The sequence below is a fragment of the Trematomus bernacchii genome, unplaced genomic scaffold (assembly GCF_902827165.1).
Source record: "Trematomus bernacchii unplaced genomic scaffold, fTreBer1.1, whole genome shotgun sequence".
In the NCBI taxonomy this organism is placed as follows: Eukaryota; Metazoa; Chordata; class Actinopteri; order Perciformes; family Nototheniidae; genus Trematomus; species Trematomus bernacchii.
The window spans coordinates 1,587,486-1,615,086 of NW_022987732.1; the positions used below are offsets into that span (position 1 = coordinate 1,587,486).

Genomic DNA, 27,601 nt, shown 5'->3' on the forward strand with positions numbered 1-27,601 from the left:
ACTACATTTAGTTACTAGTGACTTTGCAGATTTAGGTTATTAATGCAAAATATTGAATCGACAAACGTTATATTATTAACCCAGTAATGTGTAAAGTAATTCATATAAACCCCACCTTTGCCTTAGTGCAACATTGAAGCGATGAACACATTAATGCACCAATGATAATAATACATTTAATAAAATAAGTTATTGTGCTTAAAATGGCCATTCTAAATAACACAATTTAACTTTTGGTTCTTCAGTAGTATTATTACTTTTATTTAAGTAAATAATCTGAGTACTTCACCCACCTCTGTTAAAAGGTAATTGCATACACTTTCCCCTTGTTTACTACCACTGCCATTACACACTAACAACACTAACAACAGTGAAACATGATTGCAATGGTGGGACCTAGCGAAGTATATTTAAATACATGTGTTCATATATCTATTTATCTCACCTCGAAAAGACCCAGTAAGGAGGTATTTACAATTATGCCTATATGTCAATGCATGCAAACAAAATAGTTAACAAAAACAACAATGTATGATAGCTAAAAGCCTAAATATATATTGATAAAAAGGCAATAGAGTAGATAATAAAATAGAGGGATTAAGTACAGTGAGGTATTTTTTTAAATTACAAATAAGTCTTCCAACGGTCAAAAACTAAAAATATCTTTCACATTTGCATTTATGCTTTAAATTACCTATATTATTATATTATATTATTGTTTCTGCATAACATCTTAGCACTACGAAATTGTTCACCATTGAACTCCAGGAAGATATTGAACATTTCTGAAGTTAAGATAGATAGATAGATAGATAGATAGATGGATAGATAGATAGATAGGTAGGTAGATAGATAGGTAGATAGGTAGGTAGGTAGGTAGATAGATAGGTAGGTAGGTAGATAGATAGATAGATAGATAGATAGGTAGGTAGGTAGGTAGGTAGATAGATAGATAGATAGGTAGGTAGGTAGGTAGGTAGGTAGATAGATAGATAGATAGATAGATAGGTAGATAAATAGATAGATAGGTAGGTAGATAGATAGATAGCCCGTATATTTTTAATTTCCAACAATGGAAACAAAACACATAAAGAACAGTTATGTCATTATGTGCTATAAACACACATTTCTTCCTGCCTGATCTGTGTTTCTCTCTGGCTGTCAGCAGATGTCGCTGGTGGGTCTCGGGCAGCAGCTGCTGGAGGCGGTGAGAGGCGGACAGGATGATGATGTTAAAGCTCTGATGGCCAATGGAGCTCCATTCACCACAGACTGGGTGAGGCTGATATACGTTAATTATGGAATAATCTTCAAGCTAATCCGTTATGAGATGAGTGTCAAACCTCATCATCTGCCAGAAAAAAAACAGATACTCAGCTCCTAATGTCGTTTTGTCACCACACAGTGTCAGAACGACAGTTGAGGCTTGAGCTCAAAAGACTGGGAAAGTCAAGAAAAATGTATGGTAAAGGAAATAATAACACTCAGCTAGTCTTAGATTTCTATCTTTAAAGTAAACTGTTTATCACATACAATCTTTGCCTTTCTCTGTTTAAAAAAAAGAAAAAACAACCTAAGTTGCAGGTTTGTACTGGGTTTCTGTCAAATGGTTCAATCTAAATAACAAGGCCATAAGTGCACACTTTAAAGGTCTCCTATTATACTGTTTTTCATCAATATATTCCAGGTCTCAGATATATACAGAACCTGTCTCTGATTGGCTGAAACACCAAACAGATCATTGCAGCATCCCATAATCCCCTCTGTTTCAGCCCTGTTTCAAAAGTGCTGATTCTCTGTCTGTTACTTTAGATGAAAATAAGGAGCCCCTCCCCACGCCCCTCTGAGAGAGATTTGGTTACAAAGAACACAATGGTGCTTTAGGAGGAGATGCAGGTGATAAGGTGGGGGGGGGGCTTACCTTGGTTGGTGATTGGCTAATGGTTACACAAGCCAAAAAATCGTTATGACATCACAAAGTGGCCAAAATCTGATCAGCTCATTTTCAGACAGGTTTGTATATAAATGGATCAGGACAAAAAGAGAGAGAATCTTTTTTCCTGAAACTTTCAGAATCTCTTTAACACAGAGGGGACACATGTTGATGTAGAAGAGACATGAAGAAGAGGGGACACATGTTGATGTAGAAGAGACATGAAGAAGAGGGGACACATGTTGATGTAGAAGAGACATGAAGAAGAGGGGACACATGTTGATGTAGAAGAGACATGAAGAAGAGGGGACACATGTTGATGTAGAAGAGACATGAAGAAGAGGGGACACATGTTGATGTAGAAGAGACATGAAGAAGAGGGGACACATGTTGATGTAGAAAAGACATGGAAAAGTGGATTTTGCATAATAGGTCCCCTTTAAACAAACAGAACAACTCGCTTCATGCCTGTGAAACCTATGGTACTATTTCTCAGGGCCGAAGCTAACTGATTAATTATTAATCCGTCGATTATTTTCTCGATTAGTCTATTCACTCTTTAGGGTACAACATTTCAGAACATATTCTCAATTTTCTAAAACTTTTTAATATTTCAAAACACCACAGGCACTTCTTCTGACTTTTATGATCCCATCTATACAGTATATCAAATGTCATTTTATAATAAACTGCTCGCATGCAATGGGTACATCACTAATGCCGTTTTATGGAATGTTGTGTTCCATAACGCGACCAAACATTAACATATTTAAGGGTGTCATTTATCTGTGACACATTTTACAAAATGCACATTGAAGAGTGTTAGGACAAGTTATTCAGTGGATTTATGATAGCTCACATGCTGTCTTCATTTTAAAATTAGTAGAAGAAGGGGCGCTTTCGCTTATTTAATGTTTTAGAATGACAACATCATACATAATTTATATGTATGCATATAAAATCACCCATAAATAAAATGAAGCAGATTTGTCACACTATTTTACTAAGTCAATCTGATGTGTGAACATAACAGATGTTCATTGAGATTTCTATTACGCTGGAGTTTCAGCGGTGGTGGATTAGCTGTCTGAGGCGATGCACAGCGGGACCTTCAAGCCTTTGACAAACTCCTACTTTAAGTGTAAAATCATGTGATACGTTTTTCTTAGTTGGCAGTTTGTGTTCACAGTTAATCTGACCTGTCATGAGCACTGCATTCGAGCAGACAAGGAGATTTATTGAATGGGTGTCTTTATCACTTTTTTAACCACTTATTTCTTTACTTGCTGAAGTCATGTCACATCATGAGGAGTATGACTGTGCAGTGTGCACATGTGTCACATTTACTCTTACAAAGTGTCCACACTAGTCTATAGTGTATTCATATTTCTACTATTGTCTAGTGTCTATGATACTGTTTATATTTCTACTACTACTATATTCAATATTTACTGCTCTTAGTGTGTCTACCTATGAATAATGTTCATACTCTATTCTAATGACTCAGGTTGTGAAAGCGTCATTTGTGCTCTACTAAGTCTGAGCAAACGACTTAAAAGGAATCAGTTGAGTTATCCAGAATTGCGTTTATACTACAGATCATTAACAAAAAGACTGTAGGTGTTGTGTTAAATAAATGTCTGCTCTGATTGGTAAGCGGGCCGGCTATCATGTGATTGTAAACACAGCTATCGAGGCATGAAGGGAGCATTTCCCGTACAAGGACACATCTCCAATATCTTGCCTAAAGGGGGGGGGGCTTGGTCGTTTCATTTCTGTTGTCACTTCCTGTAAATGTGCCTTAAGTAGTAGGAGGAGGGGGGGGGGGCTATGTTAGTGTGAGTTCCCAGGTGGTAATGGCCCACTGATTGCTAATGCGTATGTAAGAAAACAGCTATCGTGGTTTGAAGTGAGTATTTCCCGTACAAGGGACACATTTTCAGGTTAAACAGGGGCTGGCTGGTTTCATTTCTGTTGTGACTTCCTGTAAATGTGCCTTGAGGAGGGGGGGGGGGGGCTGGCTGGCTGGCTGGCTGGCTGGCTGGCTGGCTGGCTGGCTGGCTGGCTATGTTAGTGTGAGTTCCCAGGTAGTAATGGCCTACTGATTGCTAATGAGGTCTCAGTACAGCTAATGCATACAGCTAAGTGTCGCCGACGGTAAAACATTCCTATGCTACGACTTGATGTACGGTGTTCTGGGCCAGCGCCAGTCATCCTCTCACAAATCATGTACACGTCCGGGCTAACGGCCATTCCTAACTGTTTACGATGCATCACATCTCCCCTTCCCCGCTCCTAATGTAGGCACTTTGTGTAAGCAGTTGTAAATACACCTCTTTTGTGTGCTGTGATGAGCGCTGCATGTTAATGTCTGTCTCAGCCTTTCGTTTGCTGAGACGGGCACTTTCTTTTGAACCTGCACCTTCACAACAGCTATGACAATTAGTGTGTTTCATTTAACACGCTATTAAACCTCCTAACTGCACACAGGTTTTGCGATTGAAGACAACACGTTAAAATAATTACTCTTTATTAGTTTGTAGTGAATTACTCTCTCTTCGTGTACCCTGAGAAACATTTATTATCAAATGGATATTATTGTCAAGGTGTCTATCACATTAGTCGTCCAACTGTTATTCATATCAAACACACTTATGTATAGAGTATTTGGGACCTATTTAGTTTTTTGAATGAACTACATACTATCTTCAAATGTCAAAACTAAGGTAACATATTGAGTTTACAACCCATCTTTTCTTTCTTTTTTTAAACAAAGAAACATTCAATTCGATTCAAGTCAATTTAAAGAATAGACACTCAAATAGACAAAAGACAACAAAAAGTATCAACTGAAGACAGATACTGAATTACTGCAGAGACTCAAAGTAACTTCAAATCATATTAATAATAGATGCTAAACAATCACCGAGCTGGAAAATGAATACTACAACCACAGCATTATCACAGGAAGTGGGAGATGTTTAAAAATAGTTAAACAACTAAAAGTCGAGACACAAAACAACATTAAAGGTCACCGCAAAATAAATGCAAAAAGAACGTAAATAGTGCAAAAAGACTCAAAATGAGGTCGTCCTCAGACGAGCCCTCCATCGTCGCTTCCAGTCATCCCGGTTCTCCGTATAGGATTTTTGGGATGACTTTGTTCTCCATGGTTGGCTTTACTATGCTGATTAAGGACTGGGGGGCGCAACTCCTCTCAGTCCTGGTTTTTAGTTCAGAGTGTCCTTCTCCTAGATGGGTTGCCTTCCATGGCTACGAGCCCCATCTGCCTGGGAAGCATTGTAGGGAACGGTGCCTTGCTCAGGGACACCTCGGTAGCACTTGGTCTTGTCGGGACTTGAACTCGACTTCGCCACCACCGCCCTATAGGTACTCTTTGAATATCTTTGAGTTTGGGTGTCTTGTTCTTATTTGTGAAGTCAAAGTGGGGGGTCTCCTTATTCTGTCTTAGATTATATTTGTTTTATAATCCGTTCATGGTGGCAGGTCGCACATCCTCCCCACTCATGTACAATCCCTCTGTGTGTAATTCACAACAGGGGCGACTTGTGTGTACATTGTTCAGTTTATAACCCAAAACAGCCAGTACTGCGGTGAGTAGGCAGAACTACAAAAAGTGAACTAACCTACACCGGTTCTCCAGATGTTTCTCACTCTGCCAGAGAGAGAGCATCACTGGTGCTGGCCCAAACCCAGAGGTGTGATACTCTCAGCACTCTGGCGTCATGTTCCTGTCCACACTGTCCAACATTTAGATCTCAGGACGTCCCACATCTGCCAGTAAACGGAAGGTGCAAAAACAACACAAAAAGATGCCTAACTACTAAAAATAGATGCAAAGAATCACAGAGATGCAAGATGACTAAAAGTAGTATCTTTAAGTTTAGGTGAGTTAGTTACAGGGGTCTCATAATCCGTTCATGATGGCAGATCCTCGCCACCCCCTACCCTTGTACAACCCCTCCCTGTATAATTCTAAAAGGTGGTGCAGTGAACGGCATGTCTCCATCATTTTAACAACAATATTTACACTGCAGTCTTTTCTTTCACTTGTCCATTTCCACGTTTCTTAAAACCTTACAGAAGGCTGTTCATTCAACAACACAAGATTCAAAGGTATTATTGTCATATCAGGGTGTCCGCGGGGTCTTAAAAAGTATTAAAAGTTCATAAATAAATTTAGCGAAAATGAAGGCTATTAAAAAGTAAAAAGTATTAAAGGGCCCATGTCATGGCCATTTCCACTGATCATAATTCCATTGTTGAGGTCTACTAGAATTGATTTATATTGTGCATTTTTCCAAACTCACATTGGTTTCTCATACAGCATCTCTGTAAACTACGTGTATTCACTGAATTTCACTCTCTGCCTTTAACGGCTCGTTGGAGCTCCAATAGCTCCAGCCCCCACCCTCCCTGTGAGCACAGTGTGCTCTGATTGGTCGGGACGTTGTGAATCACGCTGAGCTCCGTGGAGGTGTTGTTTCCTTGTTTAGGATACATAGCGAAACACAGCCAAACTCATCCTGAGCACACACAAACTCACAGCCGAAGTAAAAACAATAAGTGTGGCTTGATATTGAGTAAGAAAAAGGTTGATAAACGCTGTGAGAATGGGTCTGCAGAGAGAATTTTGACGCGATCCCAACTGTCTGTTATCAGCCTGCAGCCAGGGAGGAGAAATCAGCTGAGCTGCCTGCACTGAGTGTGTGAGGAAGTCCGTGGATTGGTCAATTTGGACCAATCAGCAGGGGCTTAACGTAACGGCTCCGCGGACGTAACGTAACGGCTCCACGGATTGGTCCATTTGGTTCCGGGTACCGCATGACCGTATCGCGTCATAGCTCTGGGCGTGGCTACTGGGTATCCAGACGTCACGATGCCCAGGAAGAACATGAGAAATCTCCAACGAGGCGTTTTGGGGAGGTCTCTCTCTCTGACCCTGGAGGTTTGAGAATAAGGATGTGAGAAGCATCGTCACGGCCTAACGTGATGTGTGCACACAACTGCAGACAGAGGGCAGATTCACAAACACACTCTGTAGGGCTGCACGATATTGGAAAAAACTGACATTGCGAAAAAAAATCCCCCTGCGATATGAAAAAATACAGGAATTGAAGAAAAGACCGTTTTTTTTGTCCGCAAACCATCCTTTCTTGAACTTTAATGCTATACAATTGGTATTTGTTTTAACTATATTTAACCGGATGAAGGATTTTAGTCACGGACGTCTGGATCTTAAGTTATCAGAGCAACAAGCTGAGCTAGCTCGGTTAGCAGCTCCGAACTGCCTTTGAGAAACACATGAAACTACTTTATTCAGTGTTTTTACCTTTAATCACCGGGTCCGTTTGCTTTGGAGATTTGATTGTGATTGGTGGTTTGCTGTCACTCACTCAAGTACCCCTGACATGAGAGCCACGCAAGTTTTCCTTTTGTAGCAAGCAGCAAAAGAATTGTAACATGACGTGTTAGAGTTCATTTGCCTACTTAATATCGCACGTCTTAAAAAGAAAAAAGTCACGTCCTGACTATCGCGCATGCGCATATCACGATTATCGTCACGAGACGATATATCGTACAGCCCTAGTACGACTGCACCTCAGCAGGTTGTTTACTGGGTGATTGCACTTATTGTAAGTTGCTTTGGATAAAATTGTCTGCAAAATGAAGGATAAATGAATGTATTGTTTGTACAGTACATTGCAACCTGTTTTCTCCAAATTATTGCTGAGGATTATCTTTTGCATGAGCATTGGCTATTCTTCCTGGGGTCCTCACACACACTGTCAAACATGCATAAAACAAAACAGCTCATCATTTCATGCAAGTGCTAGATGAAGTGAAAACTAAAATGGTCATCCAATTTTAGCCATCATAAGGCCAAACAAAAAAATACAAATAATTGTACATAATAATAATAATACATACATAGCCACTGGCACAGTTCAGTTATACTTTGTAATACTGAGATAATATTTTTGCAACCTTTTGAATTGTACATGACAATTTACATGAATGATATGGACGGGTAAAGAGTTCCAGCTGACCATGGCTCTGAGTCTGTACATGACTGTGTTCTGTCTCATATTTGATTTAGATTTGGGTAATAATTCTGAGCTTAACTCAGAATGTGTAAATACATATTTATATTATGGCTGTTGTGCCATAAAGACGGTTTTCCTCGAGTCAGCTACTCGCCTCATCCCCAGGACCCCCACTGACACAGACTATAAACCCCTCCACAGACACTAAGCTTTACATTAATGCCCATGCAAGCCATTCCTCATTATCCATACCGTAAATGCCCATTCAGCAAATTTCTGTTCAATCGCTTCCTGTTTTATAACGGCACAGCTCTTCCGCTTCAAATCCTGATATAGCGCTCATATTTGTATTCTCAGAGTAAATTGTCATGATCTTATTGTGCTCACTTTTTCTTTTATTGATATTTCTTTAAAAATGAATAAATCACCTTTTTTTTTTACAACCTAATTCATCTTTCTGTGTTTGTGTATCCACCAATATACACCAAATGAAGTTCATGTACAGATGTAGCACTCCAGATAGGACTCCAATGGGTGTGTCCCAACCAAAAACCCAGCGGATCCCAGTGGCTGGGGGCGTTGCCAAATTGCTAGAGGGCGTTGCCAAATTGCCCCATTTGTTCAATTACAGGATTTAAACATGAGATGGCGCACCCGAATAGGTTAAGGGGCCTTTGGCTCTTCTTGCCGGGGGGGTGCGTTGCGGTGCCCCCACAAATAGAATCAAATTCTGTGGGAAACACTGAATGTTGTTTTTAAACTATTCTGTATCTCTTTTTTGCATGTTTTTGATGAATCTGTTATTCCATTGTGTTTCTTTATTGTCTTCTCATTAAGTGTTGATGATGCACTTTGAATTGCCTCTGTGTCTGAAAATGTGCTATATTTCATTTCATTTTTCTTAGTTCCGTCCATGGTATGCTTATGTAAACTTAATGTATAACAATTATAAACAAAACATGTCTCTGTAAACACACCATACCCGAAAAGGAGCAGGGAGAAGAAAATAATCTTATATGACCCGCTCCTTTCTCAAACAAAAGATAAATAGAAATAGATGGTCTGTCCTTCATATTTTCTTATTCACAGCCAATCATAACAGTATTGTAGGAAAATAATAGAAACACAAAAAATAAAAAACGTAGTTCCCACTTGACAGTTAACGGAAAGAAACAAAACAAAAACACATCAACACCAAAACATCACATGAGCAAGGAAAAGTGTGACATCTGAGTCCAACTGGAGTTTATATAAATAAACGTACCTTACCGTACCTTACCGTACCTTACCTTACCTTACCATACCATACCATACCATACCTTACCGTACCGTACCTTACCATACCATACCTTACCTTACCGTACCTTACCTTACCGTACCTTACCATACCATACCATACCTTACCTTACCGTACCTTACCTTACCATACCGTACCTTACCGTACCTTACCGTACCTTACCGTACCATACCGTACCTTACCGTACCGTATCGTACCTTACCGTACCTTACCATACCTTACCATACCGTACCTTACCTTACCGTAACTTACCGTACCTTACCGTACCTTACCTTACAGTACCTTACCTTACCATACCGTACCTTACCATACCATACCATACCTTACCTTACCGTACCGTATCGTACCTTACCATACCGTACCTTACCTTACCGTACCTTACCGTACCTTACCGTACCTTACCTTACAGTACCTTACCTTACCATACCATACCTTACCATACCTTACCTTACCTTACCTTACCTTACCATGCCATACCTTACGTACCTTACCTTACCTTACCTTACCATACCTTACCATACCTTACCTTACCTTACCTTACCTTACCATACCTTACCATACCATACCTTACGTACCTTACCTTACCTTACCATACCATACCATACCATACCATACCTCACCTCACCTCACCTCACCTCACCTCCAGCTGCTTCTTCACATCTTGTTCCCTCTTTTTCTTCCAGCTGGGCTCTTCCCCGCTGCATCTGGCGGCTAAATACGGTCATCAGTCCACGGCCGAGGTGCTGCTGCGGGCCGGGGTCAGCAGGGACGCCCGCACCAAGGTGGACAAGACCCCGCTGCACATAGCTGCCTCAGAGGGTCACTACAACATTGTGGACCTGTTAGTGCAGGTGAGGAAACAGAATCAGAATACCTTTATTCGTACCACAGAGGGGAAATGTACATTTGTTACAGCAGAAAAGAGCCAGCTTAAAGGTCCCATGACATGGCCATTTCTACTGATCATAATTCCATTGTTGAGGTCTACTAGAATGGATTTACATTGTTGAATGTTCCAAACTCACATTGGTTTCTCATACAGCATCTCTGTATAGTATGTGTATTCACTCTCTGTCCTAAGCGGCTTGTTGGAGCTCCTGCCCCCCCCCCTCCCTATGAGCCCACTGTGCTCTGATTGGTCAGCTCCCCCACTCTGTTCTAATGAGTCCACCACCGTTACAGCGGAACATCAGTGATTATGTTTTACAATGGCGTTAGCAACCAGAACATGACACCAGTAATGACAAACAGATGAGAATGCTGCGTGGGGTCTGGGTGCCGTGTTGGCGGGACGTTGCGGGGCTCGCTGCTGCGAGGAGCGGACAGTGTGAGCTGGATTACTGGTGTGGTTTCCTGGTTGCTGCGTGTGGTCGGCGAGACACAGCGAAACCCAGCCCGAAACCAGTCCGAGCACACACACACACACTCACAGCCTCGCCGCGTCCCGCCATTTCAGGGTGAGAAATCCGCGGAGCTTCAGCTGAGAAAAGATTGAGTGTGTGTGTGTGACGTAACGGCTCCGCGGACGTAACATAACGGCTCCGCGAATTGGTCCATTTTTACCAATTGGTCCATTTGGGTATGGGCACGTCACTGTACCCAGGAAGAAAACAATGAAAAATCTCCAACGAGGCGTGCTGGGGCAGCATAGACAGGTCTTTTCTGTGTTAGAGATTTACTCGCGACAGGGTGTACTTTGAGGGTTTGTGACTCTGCAGACCGTTTACATGCAGAAAAAGCTACATAACACACAAGGGGACGGGTGATAACCAGAAAAGCATGACATGGGACCTTTAATGTTAACTAAGAAACTAGGAGAGGCATCTGTTGACATCATGCTTATATTTGGATGAAATGATCTTATTATCTTATTGTTTTACATGTTGTCAACATCAAAGTTATAGTTAACGAGACAGGCCTAAAAAGGAATTTGTGTACTTCACGGTCTAAAGTATACGGACACTGGAACATCCCCCCCTGGGAGGCGTGCAGTCAGCATGTCGTTGTGTCCCTGAGACACTTCACCCCAGATTGCTCCTGTGGGGATTGTCCACAGTATTGAATATGTAAGTCGCTTTGGATAAAAGCGTCTAACAAGTAACATATAATGTAATGTAATATGCAGTAGAGGGAACTGGGAGAAATCCATGGCGCTGTCCGTGGTGCTGAAGTAGCAGACGGATTTCTAATTCTATATTTTCCTATGAGTCCTGCCCTTCTAGCAGTTTCATCTTGGATCTATAATATTCCCTAAACTAAATAGCAAGAGGGGAGAGGATGGATACGATTGAACCAAACAAATTGGGTTAGTTCCCTGTACATTTCCCCCCATTTCAAAGTCAAGGTGACCTGGCTGTTTGGATTTGCTGCTCAGTATAAAGCCATAGAAGCATTTGAAGGCCCACCACTATAACATTTGAGAGCACACTGATCTGAGATATGATTGGACCTGTTAGCATTAAGTTTGTCCGAAGCGCTCTATCCGAAACTATGAAAAACACAAATGGACATTCACACAAATACTTTTGGATAGACAGTGTACGATATGAGAGTAAATTGGTCACAGATTACCTTAAACTTACAGAAATATTTGAAGCTTGACGTGTGTTTCAGGGACTTCAGAGACACTGTTTTTAATCCGAATAATCAATCAGACTCAGAATACTTTATATGTCACAGGTTCAAATTGGGTTTTGTGACAGTTGCTATAGAGAGGCGAAGTCCCTCCCTTTCCGGGGGACCTCCATGGGACCTTAATTAGGAAAAAGTATGTATTGAATCAATGGATAGAGAAAGATTATCTTTCGATCCCGTTTGAATTGTGCCACTCTCCACATATGATGTTTGTTAATTTAAAAGATAATTTTGCAAGTCAAAAAATAAAAATGTGTCGTAAAACTGTGAAGTAACACTTTTTTTTGCGTGAAACCGCTCAATGACCTACATCTCCCGTCTCGCACCACACACCAAGACGGCCGTCACGTTGGCACATTTCACTTCTTTCTTTCAGAATGAGGCGGAAAGTATTAAAAGAGGTGAAAATCACTCCAAGTCTGGGCATGTTGAGAGCTGTACATACACACAAGGGGAGTTAGTCGGTTCATAAGAGCCAGCATGCGGGACTGGGACTCTGGGATTTGTAGTCTTTCTAGTTGCGTATTTTTCATAGTCTTATATTTCAACAGTTTTACGACAAACTGTGACTTTTTTGACATGGAAATTATTATTTTAAATTGACAAACATCATATGTGTAATTTGTGGCACAATTCAAACGGGATCGAAAGATAATCTTTCTCTCCCCATTGACTTCAATACATCATTTTTCCGAAATAAGGTCCCATGGGTCGGAAGTAGATGGGCGGGACTTCGCCTCTCTATATTTTTAGAATAAATCCAAAGTGTTATACAAACATAACAAGAACATTGTGTAATAAAAAGGTACAATAAAGGAACAATATGTATATAAATATAACAATTAAAAGTAAAAGTATGTAAGAAAAATAATTGTGTGTGAACTGCAAAAAGATGCCAAACGACTCAAAATAGATGCAAAGAATCACAGAGATGCAAGATGACTAAAAGTAGTATCTTTACGTTTACGTGAGTTGTTCTTACTGAATGTGGTTATGATGTTCGGACAATGTTGTAACAACCCTTCTTGTCTAATTCAAAAAGATGGTGCAAACAGCATTTCTCCATCATTTTAACATCAACATGTACCCTGCAGTCTTTCCTTTCACTTCCACCTTTCTTAAAACCTTACAGAAGGCTGTTCAACATCACAACCGGGGCAACTTGTGTTCAGATTGTACTATTCACAACCTGCCGTAAATTCATAACGTTTCAAAACCTTGTGTTTACTGCACTTTACAAACCCGGCAGACAATATCTGCATAGTCACATCTTTGCTCACCACTTCCCTTTTGTTTCTCTTTCTTTGTGTTCTCCCTGTTGTCACCACCGGGGGGCGCCGTGTGTCTGCAGCACGGAGCGGAGGTGGACGCCAGAGACATGCTGAAGATGACGGCGCTGCACTGGGCGGCTCAGCGCGGCCACAGGGAGGTGGCCGAGCTGCTGCTGAGGTACGGAGCCGACGTCCACTGCCTCAGCAAGTTCGACAAGACGCCCTTCGACATCGCCATGGATACCAGCAACACTGAGCTGATGATATTGCTACAGGTGGACAGACAGAGGGGGTGGGGAAGAGGGGAGAGAGAGAGAGAAGCAGACACTCAGACAGAGTTGAGCAGAGAAAAAGACAATGAGATGTGAGGAGTCATAGAAAGACAAATGAAGGATATGGAGACAAGGATGGATGAAGATGGGGACGAGAGAAAGCAAAGAGAAAAGGGACATGATGACAAAGAGAGGGTGAGGACGGGAAGACAAACGATGTAGGGGGAATAAATAAGGACAGAAAAATGAAAGGGACAGAAGGGATGGGGGTAATGACCAAGCACATTTCAGCCGAGGCAGGTACAAATGAAGACGGGAGGAGAAACGGCGGGAGAGATGGACAGATAGAGGGATGCGTGGAGGACAAGGAGACAGATGGATAAATGAGGGGCTGGTGGGAGAGGCCGGGAGGGAGATGGACAGAGATTAAGGGGGAGAGTGAAACAGGGGGGGATGAGAAGAGCAATGGGGGGAGCAGAGGAACGAGAACAAGTAAAAAGAGTATAAGAGGAAGTGCAGGCGTAGACATGTTTGCACACTGCCCCCCTGTGATTTCAAAAAAACACGCTTGATGTTTTTCTACTAGTCCAGTTTGACTCTTACCGGCGTTGCTATGGTTCCCGTGTTAGTGCAGCCTCTTTCTGTCAGACAGCCATGTTGCAAACACTTCCTACCCGCATTTAGACACAAATTTCACACAACGCCGGATAGGAGAATGAGATTTAAAAAGGCTCTTCTACCAAGCTTTAAAGCCTATCATGCAAAATCCACTTCTTCATGTCTCTTCTACATCAACACGTGTCCCCTCTTCTTCATGTCTCTTCTACATCAACACGTGTCCCCTCTTCTTCATGTCTCTTCTACATCAACAGTGTCCCCTCTTCTTCATGTCTCTTCTACATCAACATGTGTCCCCTCTTCTTCATGTCTCTTCTACATCAACACGTGTCCCCTCTTCTTCATGTCTCTTCTACATCAACATGTGTCCCCTCTTCTTCATGTCTCTTCTACATCAACATGTGTCCCCTCTTCTTCATGTCTCTTCTACATAAACATGTGTCCCCTCTTCTTCATGTCTCTTCTACATCAACATGTGTCCCCTCTTCTTCATGTCTCTTCTACATCAACATGTGTCCCCTCTTCTTCATGTCTCTTCTACATCAACATGTGTCCCCTCTTCTTCATGTCTCTTCTACATAAACATGTGTCCCCTCTTCTTCATGTCTCTTCTACATCAACATGTGTCCCCTCTTCTTCATGTCTCTTCTACATCAACATGTGTCCCCTCTTCTTCACGTCTCTTCTACATCAACATGTGTCCCCTCTTCTTCATGTCTCTTCTACATCAACATGTGTCCCCTCTTCTTCACGTCTCTTCTACATCAACATGTGTCCCCTCTTCTTCATGTCTCTTCTACATCAACACGTGTCCCCTCTTCTTCATGTCTCTTCTTCATCAACATGTGTCCCCTCTTCTTCATGTCTCTTCTACATCAACATGTGTCCCCTCTTCTTCATGTCTCTTCTACATCAACATGTGTCCCCTCTTCTTCATGTCTCTTCTACATCAACATGTGTCCCCTCTTCTTCATGTCTCTTCTACATCAACATGTGTCCCCTCTTCTTCATGTCTCTTCTACATCAACATGTGTCCCCTCTTCTTCATGTCTCTTCTACATCAACATGTGTCCCCTCTGTGGAAAGAGACTCTGAAAGTTTCAGGAACAAAGATTCTCTCTCTTTTTGTCCTGATCCATTTCTATAAAAACCTGTCTGAAAATGAGCTGATCAGATTTTGGACACTTTATGATGTCATAACGATGTTTTGGCTTGTGTAACCATTAGCCAATCACCAACCAAGGTAACCCCCCCCCCCCCCCACCTTATCACCTGAATCTCCTCCTAGAGCACCATTGTGTTCTTTTTAACCAAATCTCTCTCAGAGGGGCGTGGGGAGGGGCTCCTCATTTTCATCTAAAGTAACAGACAGAGAATCAGCACTTTGGAAACAGGGCTGAAACAGAGGGGATTATGGGATGCTGTTTGGTGTTTCAGCCAATCAGAGACAGGCTCTGGATATATCTGAGACCTGTGATATATTGATGAAAAACAGTATAATAGGGGACCTTTAAGTAATGTGTGTGTGTGTGTGTGTGTGTGTGTGTGTGTGTGTGTGTGTGTGTGTGTGTGTGTGTGTGTGTGTGTGTGTGTGTGTGTGTGTGTGTGTGTGTGTGTGTGTGTGTGTGTGTGTGTGTGTGTGTGTGTGTGTGTGTGTGTGTGTGTGTGTGTGTGTGTGTGTGTGTGTGTGTGTGTGTGTGTGTGTGTGTGTGTGTGTGTGTGTGTGTGTGTGTGTGTGTCTTCAGGTGTGTAGGAGGTTGTGTCGTTTAGCGTTAGATAACTCCTCTCCCTGGACAGGCCTCGAGCAAAGCAGCGGGTTGACCCATGCAAGATGGCTGCAAAGCAAAGGGCACTGACAGGAGTTTATGAAACAGAAACACCCACTGTAGACATGAGTGGGAAACACTCCCCTGTGGTCAGCGCTCTGAAGGGCTGCAGTCAAGCACTTTAGCTCAGACACAGAAATCGAAACTGTTGGGTGTTTTATGAAGAGAAAGCCAGACACAATGTTTGTATCTCATGCATACAATCCTGATGATCTTTCTCTTTGCCTGTCAGTACTGTGCAGATGAAATGTCTCCGTCTGATGAAAGCCCATCAACGCCACACTAAAAATGAATTATCAGTGAATAGCTATTCGTTTTAAACCTCAGCCTAATGCGACCATCATATTTTATCCACCATTAACCACACAAGGACTTTTCCACAGAGGATGGCAAAGCACCAATGAATTGATTTCTCGCTCTCAGGAGCAGAGAGCACTTCCTCAAATCTTCAGGGAGTTGTTGCTCGGACGATTTCCAATAACATTAAACTAAATGTATTGGATTCAGTTAAAGAATATCAATTATTTTCTGCTTTTCGTTTTACCTTGGTTTCAAACCATTTATCTTAGTTTCAGACAGATGAAACAATTGGTAGGGTCTTATTTTCTAGTATTGGTTTTAAGATATCTAAAGATATGTTCTAGGTCGAAGCAATGCCCCTAAATGTTTTAGCAACATGCTCTTATATCAGAATTGATGGATAGCAAAACAGAAACAAATAAAACATTTTGGACTTACAGTGTCGTCATATCAACTTATAAAGTGAGTGGGGGGGTTAGTGTTGTCTTTACTTGTTTCCTCTCCCTTTAAAAAGCCAAAATAAGTCAGATGTCACAGGTTAAAGGATCTCGATCAACTTTACTGTTTTAATGTTGTGCAGAAATGACTAGACTTCCTCCTTCTTGAATAACGAGTCACATGTGATTTTATATTAAAGGTCCCCTATTATAGTGTTTTTCATCAATACATCACAGGTCTCAGATATATCCAGAACCTGTCTCTGATTGGCTGAAACACCAAACAGATCATTGCAGCATTACCCATAATCCCCTCTGTTTCAGCCCTGTTTCCAAAGTACTGATTCTCTGTCTGTTACTTTAGATGAAAATAAGGAGCCCCTCCCCACGCCCCTCTGAGAGATATTTGGTTAAAAAGAACACAATGGTGCTCTAGGAGGAGATTCAGGTGATAAGGTGGGGGGGGGGGGGGGGGGTTACCTTGGTTGGTGATTGGCTAATGGTTACACAAGACAAAACATCGTTATGACATCATAAAGTGGCCAAAATCTGATCAGCTCATTTTCAGACAGGTTTTTATAGAAATGGATCAGGACAAAAAGAGAGAGAATCTTTGTTCCTGAAACTTTCAGAGTCTCTTTACACAGAGGGGACACATGTTGATGTAGAAGAGACATGGAGAAGAGGGGACACATGTTGATGTAGAAGAGACATGAAGAAGAGGGGACACATGTTGATGTAGAAGAGACATGAAGAAGAGGGGACACATGTTGATGTAGAAGAGACATGAAGAAGAGGGGACACATGTTGATGTAGAAGAGACATGAAGAAGAGGGGACACATGTTGATGTAGAAGAGACATGAAGAAGAGGGGACACATGTTGATGTAGAAGAGACATGAAGAAGAGGGGACACATGTTGATGTAGAAGAGACATGAAGAAGAGGGGACACATGTTGATGTAGAAGAGACATGAAGAAGAGGGGACACATGTTGATGTAGAAGAGACATGAAGAAGAGGGGACACATGTTGATGTAGAAGAGACATGAGGAAGAGGGGACACATGTTGATGTAGAAGAGACATGAAGAAGAGGGGACACATGTTGATGTAGAAGAGACATGAAGAAGAGGGGACACATGTTGATGTAGAAGAGACATGAAGAAGAGGGGACACATGTTGATGTAGAAGAGACATGAAGAAGAGGGGACACATGTTGATGTAGAAGAGACATGAGGAAGAGGGGACACATGTTGATGTAGAAGAGACATGAAGAAGAGGGGACACATGTTGATGTAGAAGAGACATGAAGAAGAGGGGACACATGTTGATGTAGAAGAGACATGAAGAAGTGGATTTTGCATAATAGGTGACCTTTAAGTGTTATCGCTCTTTTGTGCGATAGATTAGATGGCAAATTATCCTTAACTGCAACATAATTGTGTGTGTGTGTGTGTGCGCAGGACGGCATGCAGAACCAGGTGAACGTGGACCCTGAGCCTCACTACATCATCCGATCCGGTGGGATGGTGAACCTCTCGGAGCTCGTCTCAAAAGCTTCCGCAGGTAGGCAGCACACACTCATCCATCTGCTGTGTGTACGAGCAGTGATGAAGTACAGGAATGATGTGACAAAAGTGATGAATAAACAGCAGATGGGAGGGATGTGGGATTCAAATGTGTTCAGGTGGGGAATAAGAAAAAGCCTCGGGAGACTCAGTGCGTTATCTCAGGAGACTATCATATCTGACAAGAAACATCTGGACTGCAGCATCTACAGGAGGAAGGGATGGCAGTTAGAGCAAGATGTGCCAAAATGTTATTTTAAGAATAATCCTAAAGACCCAGATAGACACTGGAGTGATGTGTTACAAATGAATGGAACTGCAGATGCTAAAAAAGAAAGATGGAGGAACGTCCAACAAACCAAGTTATTTATCTATCCATGTTTCTCTACATACATTAGCTTCTCTGTAGCAGCAGTGTTCATAGAGAGGCGAAGTCCCGCCCATCTACTTCCGACCCATGGGACCTTATTTCGGAAAAATTATGTATTGAAGTCAATGGGGAGAGAAAGATTATCTTTTGATCCCGTTTGAATTGTGCCATGAATTACACATATGATGTTTGTCAATCTTAAAAAATCATTTCCATGTCAGAAAAGTCACAGTTTGTCGTAAAACTGTTGAAATATAAGACTATGAAAAATACGCAACTAGAAAGACTACAAATCCCAGAGTCCCGGTCCCGCATGCTGGCTCTTATGAACCGACTAACTCCCCTTGTGTGTATGTACAGCTCTCAACATGCCCAGACTTGGAGTGATTTTCACCTCTTTTAATACTTTCCGCCTCATTCTGAAAGAAAGAAGTGAAATGTGCCAACGTGACGGCCGTCTTGGTGTGTGGTGCGAGACGGGAGATGTAGTTCATTGAGCGGTTTCACACAAATAAAAGTGTTACTTCACAGTTTTACGACACATTTTTATTTTTTTGACTTGCAAAATTATCTTTTAAATTGACAAACATCATATGTGTAATTCGTGGCACAATTCAAACGGGATCGAGAGATAATATTTCTCTCCCCATTGACTTCAATACATACTTTTTCCTAAATAAGGTCCCATGGAGCTCCCCGGAAAGGGAGGGACTTCGCCTCTCTATTTAGACATTTCTTTAACCATCATTTTAGTTTTTGTGACAGTTGCTCCATTTTAGAATAAAATAAAATAATGTATGTTGACATAAGGATTTAAAGTTTGATATTCATTTTCTGTTTCAAATGTAGGGGGTTTAAGCTGTTGATCATCTTTAGAGAGCCTCAAAAGGTGTTGTTGTTGTTGTTGTGTAACATGTTGTCCTTGGTTCTGTTCTGCTCTTTGAGATGCCAGAGTAGTTCTAGGCGTGTTTATTATCTAACAATACAAACCAACTCTTTCTCTTCAGGCAAGTCTGAGGACGTCATGGCGGCTGAGTCGGTGGAAACCCTTCAGCATGTGGTGGGTGACGGGAGTCAGAGGGTCATCACCATAGTAACAGACCAACACGGCAACCTGCAGCCGGCGTCCCTGGGCCAGCAGTTCATCTTCACACTGCAGGGCCAGCAGAGTGAGGACACACACACACACACACACACACACACACACACACGCACACACACACACACTCTGCTGCACACACACTCTGCTGCACACACACTCTGCTGCACACACACTCTGCAGCACACACTCTGCAGCACACACACTCTGCTGCACACACACACACACACACTCTGCATCACACACACTCTGCTGCACACACACACACACACACTCTGCAGCACACACACTCTGCTGCACACACACACACACACACTCTGCTGGAAATAGGCATGCACTGTGGTGGATAATGAAGACGGTTTCTAACAAAAGCAGTAATGTAGCGACAACAAAGAATCCACACAATGAGTCTTTGAAACGTCTTTAAAATTCTCAGACATTGGAAGTAGGGGTTTTAGAACGTTTTTTTCAGGCCTTTTTGAAATCACAAAATAATGGTAAACATCTGTTTTTCAAAAGTAATGTACCAATTGCATCTCACAATTCATCCATAGCAGAAAATTGCCTGTACATTTGGTCTTACTTATCCTTCCGAGAATTTATAAATGAGTCTTAAATCTCGCCTTTAGCTGAAGGAACCAATGCTGCACACGCTGTGGGAAACACAAGCAAAACAAAGGCACTAAAAACTATTTAGAAAAAGTCTCACATCTGCTGGGAATAGTCCTGAAAACCTGAGACAACATTGCCGTTTGCAGTTTCTTGTATTCAAACATGATCCATCTAAAACCATAGAACAAATCCTAAATCTACTAACTGTTAGTGGCAAAAAGCTGCTATTAAATGGGGAAAAAACTCAACAGAAAAACTTACTGAGATTTGACATATTGCATTTTTAATAGAGGAATGTGCATTCAGTAAAAATGTCTCTATTTTACAAATGCCATACAAACAAGCAGGACCAAAAGAAGCAACTTAGAATCAGTTAAGTTATATATTTTAAGAGGGTGTTGCCAAATCAAAGACAAAAGCAAAAAACTGGACCCTGAAACTAATGTTGCATACATAGAGAGAATAGGTCTTGCAGAAGTATACACACACACACACACACACACACACACACACACACACACACACACACACACAACACAAGCAAACAAAAACAGATGTATTTTTTAAAGATATGCTTATTAAAGGTCACCTATCATGCAAAATCCTCTTCTTCATGTCTCTTCTACATCAACATGTGTCCCCTCTTCTTCATGTCTCTTCTACATCAACATGTGTCCCCTCTTCTTCATGTCTCTTCTACATCAACATGTGTCCCCTCTTCTTCATGTCTCTTCTACATCAACATGTGTCCCCTCTTCTTCATGTCTCTTCTACATCAACATGTGTCCCCTCTTCTTCATGTCTCTTCTACATCAACATGTGTCCCCTCTTCTTCATGTCTCTTCTACATCAACATGTGTCCCCTCTTCTTCATGTCTCTTCTACATCACCATGTGTCCCCTCTTCTTCATGTCTCTTCTACATCAACATGTGTCCCCTCTTCTTCATGTCTCTTCAACATCAACATGTGTCCCCTCTTCTTCATGTCTCTTCTACATCAACATGTGTCCCCTCTTCTTCATGTCTCTTCTACATCAACATGTGTCCCCTCTTCTTCATGTCTCTTCTACATCAACATGTGTCCCCTCTTCTTCATGTCTCTTCTACATCAACATGTGTCCCCTCTTCTTCATGTCTCTTCAACATCAACATGTGTCCCCTCTTCTTCATGTCTCTTCTACATCAACATGTGTCCCCTCTTCTTCATGTCTCTTCTACATCAACATGTGTCCCCTCTTCTTCATGTCTCTTCTACATCAACATGTGTCCCCTCTTCTTCATGTCTCTTCTACATCAACATGTGTCCCCTCTTCTTCATGTCTCTTCTACATCAACATGTGTCCCCTCTTCTTCATGTCTCTTCTACATCAACATGTGTCCCCTCTTCTTCATGTCTCTTCTACATCAACATGTGTCCCCTCTTCTTCATGTCTCTTCTACATCAACATGTGTCCCCTCTTCTTCATGTCTCTTCTACATCAACATGTGTCCCCTCTTCTTCACGTCTCTTCTACATCAACATGTGTCCCCTCTTCTTCATGTCTCTTCTACATCAACATGTGTCCCCTCTTCTTCATGTCTCTTCTACATCAACATGTGTCCCCTCTTCTTCATGTCTCTTCTACATCAACATGTGTCCCCTCTTCTTCATGTCTCTTCTTCATCAACATGTGTCCCCTCTGTGTAAAGAGACTCTGAAAGTTTCAGGAACAAAGATTCTCTCTCTTTTTGTCCTGATCCATTTCTATAAAAACCTGTCTGAAAATGAGCTGATCAGATTTTGGCCACTTTATGATGTCATAACGATGTTTTGGCTTGTGTAACCATTAGCCAATCACCAACCAAGGTAACCCCCCCCCCCCCCCACCTTATCACCTGAATCTCCTCCTAGAGCACCATTGAGTTCTTTTTAACCAAATCTCTCTCAGAGGGGCGTGGGGAGGGGCTCCTTATTTTCATCTAAAGTAACAGACAGAGAATCAGCACTTTGGAAACAGGGCTGAAACAGAGGGGATTATGGGATGCTGTTTGGTGTTTCAGCCAATCAGAGACAGGCTCTGGATATATCTGAGACCTGTGATATATTGATGAAAAACAGTATAATAGGGGACCTTTAAGACCTCACTCTGACACTTTTCTGTTCTGCCGTTGCAGTGGTGGCTGTGCCCGCCGGCTCGATGGCAGAGGAGGTCGTGGGGGAGGAGCCTATCTCGGCCACGCCCACACACAAGAGGAAGACAGACCCTACAGCCAATCACAGCATCTTAAAATCCAAGGTAAGCAGGGAGCAGTTTGTTAAAAATGAACCGTTATTATTGTCTAACCTTTGCTGTAAGTGTTCGATTTATATATCCGACTTGGTTCTTTATAACACAGAAGTCCCCTAAAAAAACACAAACAAACATGGAAGCTCCACATCAGCCAAAGCTATGAAATGCAAAAGGGATCAAACCCAAATATAATGGATTTTAGTTCATGGTAAACAATTATCATTCCCACACAGCATCCTGAGCAGGCAGATGGATGTTTGCATGTTTATAAGTCATAAACACATATACATATCAACATGGCTCATTAGTCAGCAGCTTGCACTTTTACACTTGGTAATTTCCACTCTGCTCAAAGCAAATTGTAATTAACATAAACAAAGTTTTAAGGATATTTCTCTGGAGATTGGAACAAAAGCAACATTCCCAGTGTCTCCAGCATTTCACTCCAGCAACGACATGCTTTATAGTAAACAAAGCAAACTGCTATTTCATCTTTGAATGTTGTGTAATGTAATATGGCCGCTGTAGAGAAACATGAACACATTTCAATCTGTTCATTTGACTTTGAAAATAATTCTGAACAATGACCCTGAGATATCAAATGTAATTATAGTAATAGTTATTTATTTATATGTATTGTTCAATTAGTATTTGGGCTATTTTTTGCATTCTTTTTATTTATTTTTTTAATTATTATTATTAGTTTCTTCACCTAAAAAAGAAAATTGCGTTTGAACTTAAAGGTCCCATGTCATGGCCATTTCTACTGATCACAATTCCATTGTTGAGGTATACTAAATACATTATACACATTGGTTTCTCATGCAGCATCTCTGTATAGTATGTGTATTCACTCTCTGTCCTAAACGGCTTGTTGGAGCTCCTGCCCCCCCCCTCCCTGTGAGCCCAGTGGCCATCTGCGAGACAGCGAGACACAGCGAAACCCAGCCCGAAACACACACACACCCGCAGCCTGGTTGGGAGTTTGTGTGTGTGCCCAGGCTGAGTTCCGCGGTGTCTCGCCGTCTCGCCGACCCCACACCAGTGAGCCAGCTCACAGTGTCCCGCTCCTCGCAGCAGCGAGCCTCGCAACGTCCCGCCGAGTGTGTGTGTGTGAGGAAGTCCGCGGATTGGTCCAAACGTAACGGCTCCGAGGATTGGTCCATTTGGACCAATCTGCGGAGGCGTTACGTTACGTTACGTCACTATACCCGAAATACGTCACTATACCCAAGAAGTAAACAATGGAAAAAGAGAAATCTCCAACGTGGCGTTCTGGGGCAGAAAAGCATGACATGGAACCTTTAAGGCGTAGGATGTGGCATGTTGCTTTGTTTTGTTTCATGTATACTGTGTGTAAAAAACATAGTTTGTATTTTATTTATTTGAAGCAAAGTACATGAAACAAAATAATAGATTATAACGTTATATGACGTTTGAGGACTTCTGCATTTTGCCCGTTGCTCACTTGCTTTTTCTCACAGACTTCTATACGATCTGACTGCTTTCTGTATAAGAGTTCCTCACCTGTTGGCTTTTAGAAAGACTTCAGGTTTAAGACACTTCTGCATCGGCTTCCCTCCTCAGACACGGAGACACTCGCTTTAACCGCTAATCTGTTTGTGTTTCCCCAGAAGGTGAAGGAGAGTCGGGAGCAGCTGGAGCGGCAACTGCAGGAAGCCAATCTGAAGGCTCAGGGGTAATGTTGGGAAAATACTGAATGTCCTCTTCCAATATGAGAGTAACATGATAACAAAGGTACCCCAACTGTAGCTGTGTACATGACAGGATGTATGATTACCTAGAAGAGCATCAGGACTGTTTTAGGCATATGATAGCTATGTGATTAACATGATGATTCAGCCTCTATGGAGATAGACATATGACAAGCATGATCATTTCTGACGTGGAGCTCATCTGAACTAAACATTGAATACTGCAGAATTTTGAGAAAAAGTAAATTTTTTGAGAAAAAGTCAGAATTTTGAGATTTTTTGAAAAAATATCTAAATTTTGAGAAAAAGTCAGAATTTTGAGAACAAGTCAGAATTTTGAGAAAGAAATCACAATTGGGGGAAAAAGTCGGAATTTGGAGATTTGGAGAAAAAAATCTGGATCTTGAGAAAAAAATCAGAATTTTGAGAAAAAGTCAGAATTTTGAGAGAAAGTCAGAATTTTGAGAGAAAGTCAGAATTTTGAGAGAAAGTCAGAATTTTGAGAGAAAGTCTGAATTTTTAGAGAAAGTCAGAATATTGAGAGAAAGTCAGAATTTTGAGAAAAAGTCAGAATTTTGAGAAAAAGTCAGAATTTTGAGAAAAAGTCAGAATTTTGAGAGAAAGTCAGAATTTTGAGAGAAAATCAGAATATTGAGAGAAAGTCAGAATTTTCAGAAAAAAGCCAACATTTTGAGAAAAAACTCAGTATTTTGTACATGACAGGATGTATGATTACTTAGAAGAACCGGTATTCCTCCATCTTGTGACTGTGTAACTCCCTCTCTTGTATATCAGCATGTGAAGGACACTGTTCAGGAACTAGTTGATGCTCTGTATGTGATGACTACTTCCATTCTGGAGAGGATCACAAATACATGGATCCTGATGTTGAAGCTCAAGCCGGTGACCAGTGATATTTTTCTAACAGGTACCAGCAGCAGCTCCTGGAGAAAGAGCAGGAGGCGGAGCAGTACCGCCTCAGACTGGAGCAGGCCATCGCCACCAGCAACAGCATCAACAACAACAACATCACCACGACAACTGTTACCATAAACTCTACAGTGAAGGAGGAGGAGGAAGAGGAGGAGGAGGAGGAGGAGGAGGTGGTGATGCTGGAGGAGCAGCTGGAGACCACAGTGGAAGCTAAAGAGGTGGAAGACGAGGAGACGAAGCAGGAGGATGAAGAGGAGGTCGTCTGTGAACTTCCAGGAGAGACACTTCCTGTGACTGAGTCTGAGATGGAGGTGGAGACCGAGGGTTCAGAGGAGACACACAAATCCTCCCCCGGTCAGCGAGGCCGAGGAAGAGGGAGAGGAAGAGGGAGAGGAGGACGCAGACACTAGCACCATGATTTGTGATGATCTATTTCAACGATCTTCATAACCTTTTGTAAAGATTAGGAAGACTTTTGTAAATATGTTCATGCAGCACACTCTACATCACTGAGAGGAAACAGTTAGCATCACAGACTTTTAAACGATCACCTGTAACAACATGACCAGACTCATAACTGAAATGTTGAGAGGGATTGAACGACAGGGGTCTCTCAGTGACTAATGTCAATATTAAAAATGATGACGTGTGTTATATAGATTGTGTTTAGAGTTTCTCTCCCCTGCCAGAAATGCCTACATTAGACTCATGAACTTATGCAACATAATGACATCCCTATGTAACACTGCGCTTCTATTGGCTAACACATTGTACCTGAAAGGGGCGGGACATCTCTAAGCGGTTGACCAATCACAAAAGAGCCGGCCAGCTAACCAATCAGAGCAGACTGGGCTCTGGTTTGAGACAGAGGGTGAAAAGAGGTGCTGCAGCACAGGCAGTATGAGAAAAATAAAGAGATATTTGGACATTAAAGCATAGAGACATGTCACAGTAGAGACACTACATACTGATATGAATATGAAAATGAGTATAATAGGGCGTCTTGAAGATAGCAGTGCGGCAGTTGGCTGATAAACAATGCAGAAATATTGTTGTTATTGTTTTTGGTTCTGATAAAAAACAACAATTTCATTATATATTATAATAACTATATTGACAGGTGTTCATATCCTTCCCTGGTACTAGATAACGAACCTTTAAAAGTGTGTAATATGTATTATTCTTTGTTATATTTAGTTATCTTTTAGGTCAAATTATTCCTTGCGTTTATTTTTCATGACATAATGTGTGAAAGGGCCTCCTGCGGTGATGCCAGAGGAGGATTGTTTCTCTGTGGAGGTGCACAGTCCGGTCAGAGATAATCATGAAGCAATTACAGTAAGAGCCCTCCATGTTTCTTATCATGGAGCAGATAGGAGCCGCTGCTGGGATCAAGGACTCTTACACCGTATCTTTTCTGGGAATCAAACTTGTTACTTTTTTAAGCAGCTTTTTCACCACTCGACCCCCCCGAGTTCTCCTGCGGTGTGATTTAAATGAGTCACAACAAGACGAATCTGACTGTTTTTAAACGTGAAAACCCACAACTCAAAATTATGTTTTACTGTTAATTCTTTGTCTTTTGGCAGATCTCACAAAGGGGGTTATTTAAATGTGACATCAGTGCAACTCTTGACAGATTTAAAGGCTTTTGTGTTTGTTTTTTAAACTATAAAACATTTGGTTAAGTGTACGAAGTGAGCCGATATCAATAACATGAATTCAATTGCTTTTTTACCCCATTCATTATAAAGCCCATTTTCTCATTACTGAAACTGTCACGGGTAATTTGTTAACATGTTCAAGGTCTTTATTCAACACAAAAGCTTATTTTTTTGACACAAGTTTTTTAAATGTAATTATGTGAGGCAATAAAAGGAATAGAGAAAATGGAAAAACGTGTTACTTCTGAAATTACAGTGCAAATAGTGTAAAAATGTAACACAGTCTTTATGAGTTTGCTCATGTGCTAATTATGTTTGAATAACTTGTTTTGTGGTTCTGGTTTAATGACTGAAGTGACACAACATTTGTTTTATTCAATAATGCTGCATCTAGAACATTTTAAAATGTCTTTTATATTTCAATAAAAATGCTCTCTTTTATTCACATTTTGCCTTTTATCTGTACGTACGTAATGATACTAACACTCACTCGTTATTATGTGCATGAGTAAATATAATTTGGGAGAAAAAAGCCATGATTTCCCTCTGCTGCAGCCAGTAAAGCATTAACCTCCAGCTGCTCTCTCCTTAATGGTCACCAGTAATGGCTCTACTCATTAAACTGGCTCCCAGTGACCAACAGTCTGACGCTGTAGTGAGAAATAGTGTTGCACACAGCTCTTTGGGTATAAAATGTTAAATTGGGCACTAAAGAG

At 41.5% G+C, this 27,601-nt stretch overlaps 1 protein-coding gene across 2 annotated transcripts in view; it reads left to right on the plus strand.

Moving 5' to 3' along the window:
* Positions 1-27,332, plus strand: part of LOC117494807 (GA-binding protein subunit beta-1-like) — a 28,718-nt gene extending 1,386 nt beyond the window's left edge. The window contains exons 2-9 of one of the 2 annotated variants that reach the window (XM_034145773.1): positions 1,169-1,276; positions 9,982-10,149; positions 13,284-13,478; positions 18,118-18,220; positions 19,600-19,761; positions 22,458-22,579; positions 24,208-24,272; positions 25,217-27,332. In XM_034145773.1, the coding sequence (XP_034001664.1) occupies positions 1,169-1,276; positions 9,982-10,149; positions 13,284-13,478; positions 18,118-18,220; positions 19,600-19,761; positions 22,458-22,579; positions 24,208-24,272; positions 25,217-25,631 (1,338 nt within the window). In that variant the 3' untranslated portion in view covers positions 25,632-27,332. The remainder of the gene's footprint in view (positions 1-1,168; positions 1,277-9,981; positions 10,150-13,283; positions 13,479-18,117; positions 18,221-19,599; positions 19,762-22,457; positions 22,580-24,207; positions 24,273-25,216) is intronic. The other variant, XM_034145774.1, reaches the window with a different exon arrangement.
* The last annotated feature ends 269 nt before the right edge of the window (positions 27,333-27,601 follow it).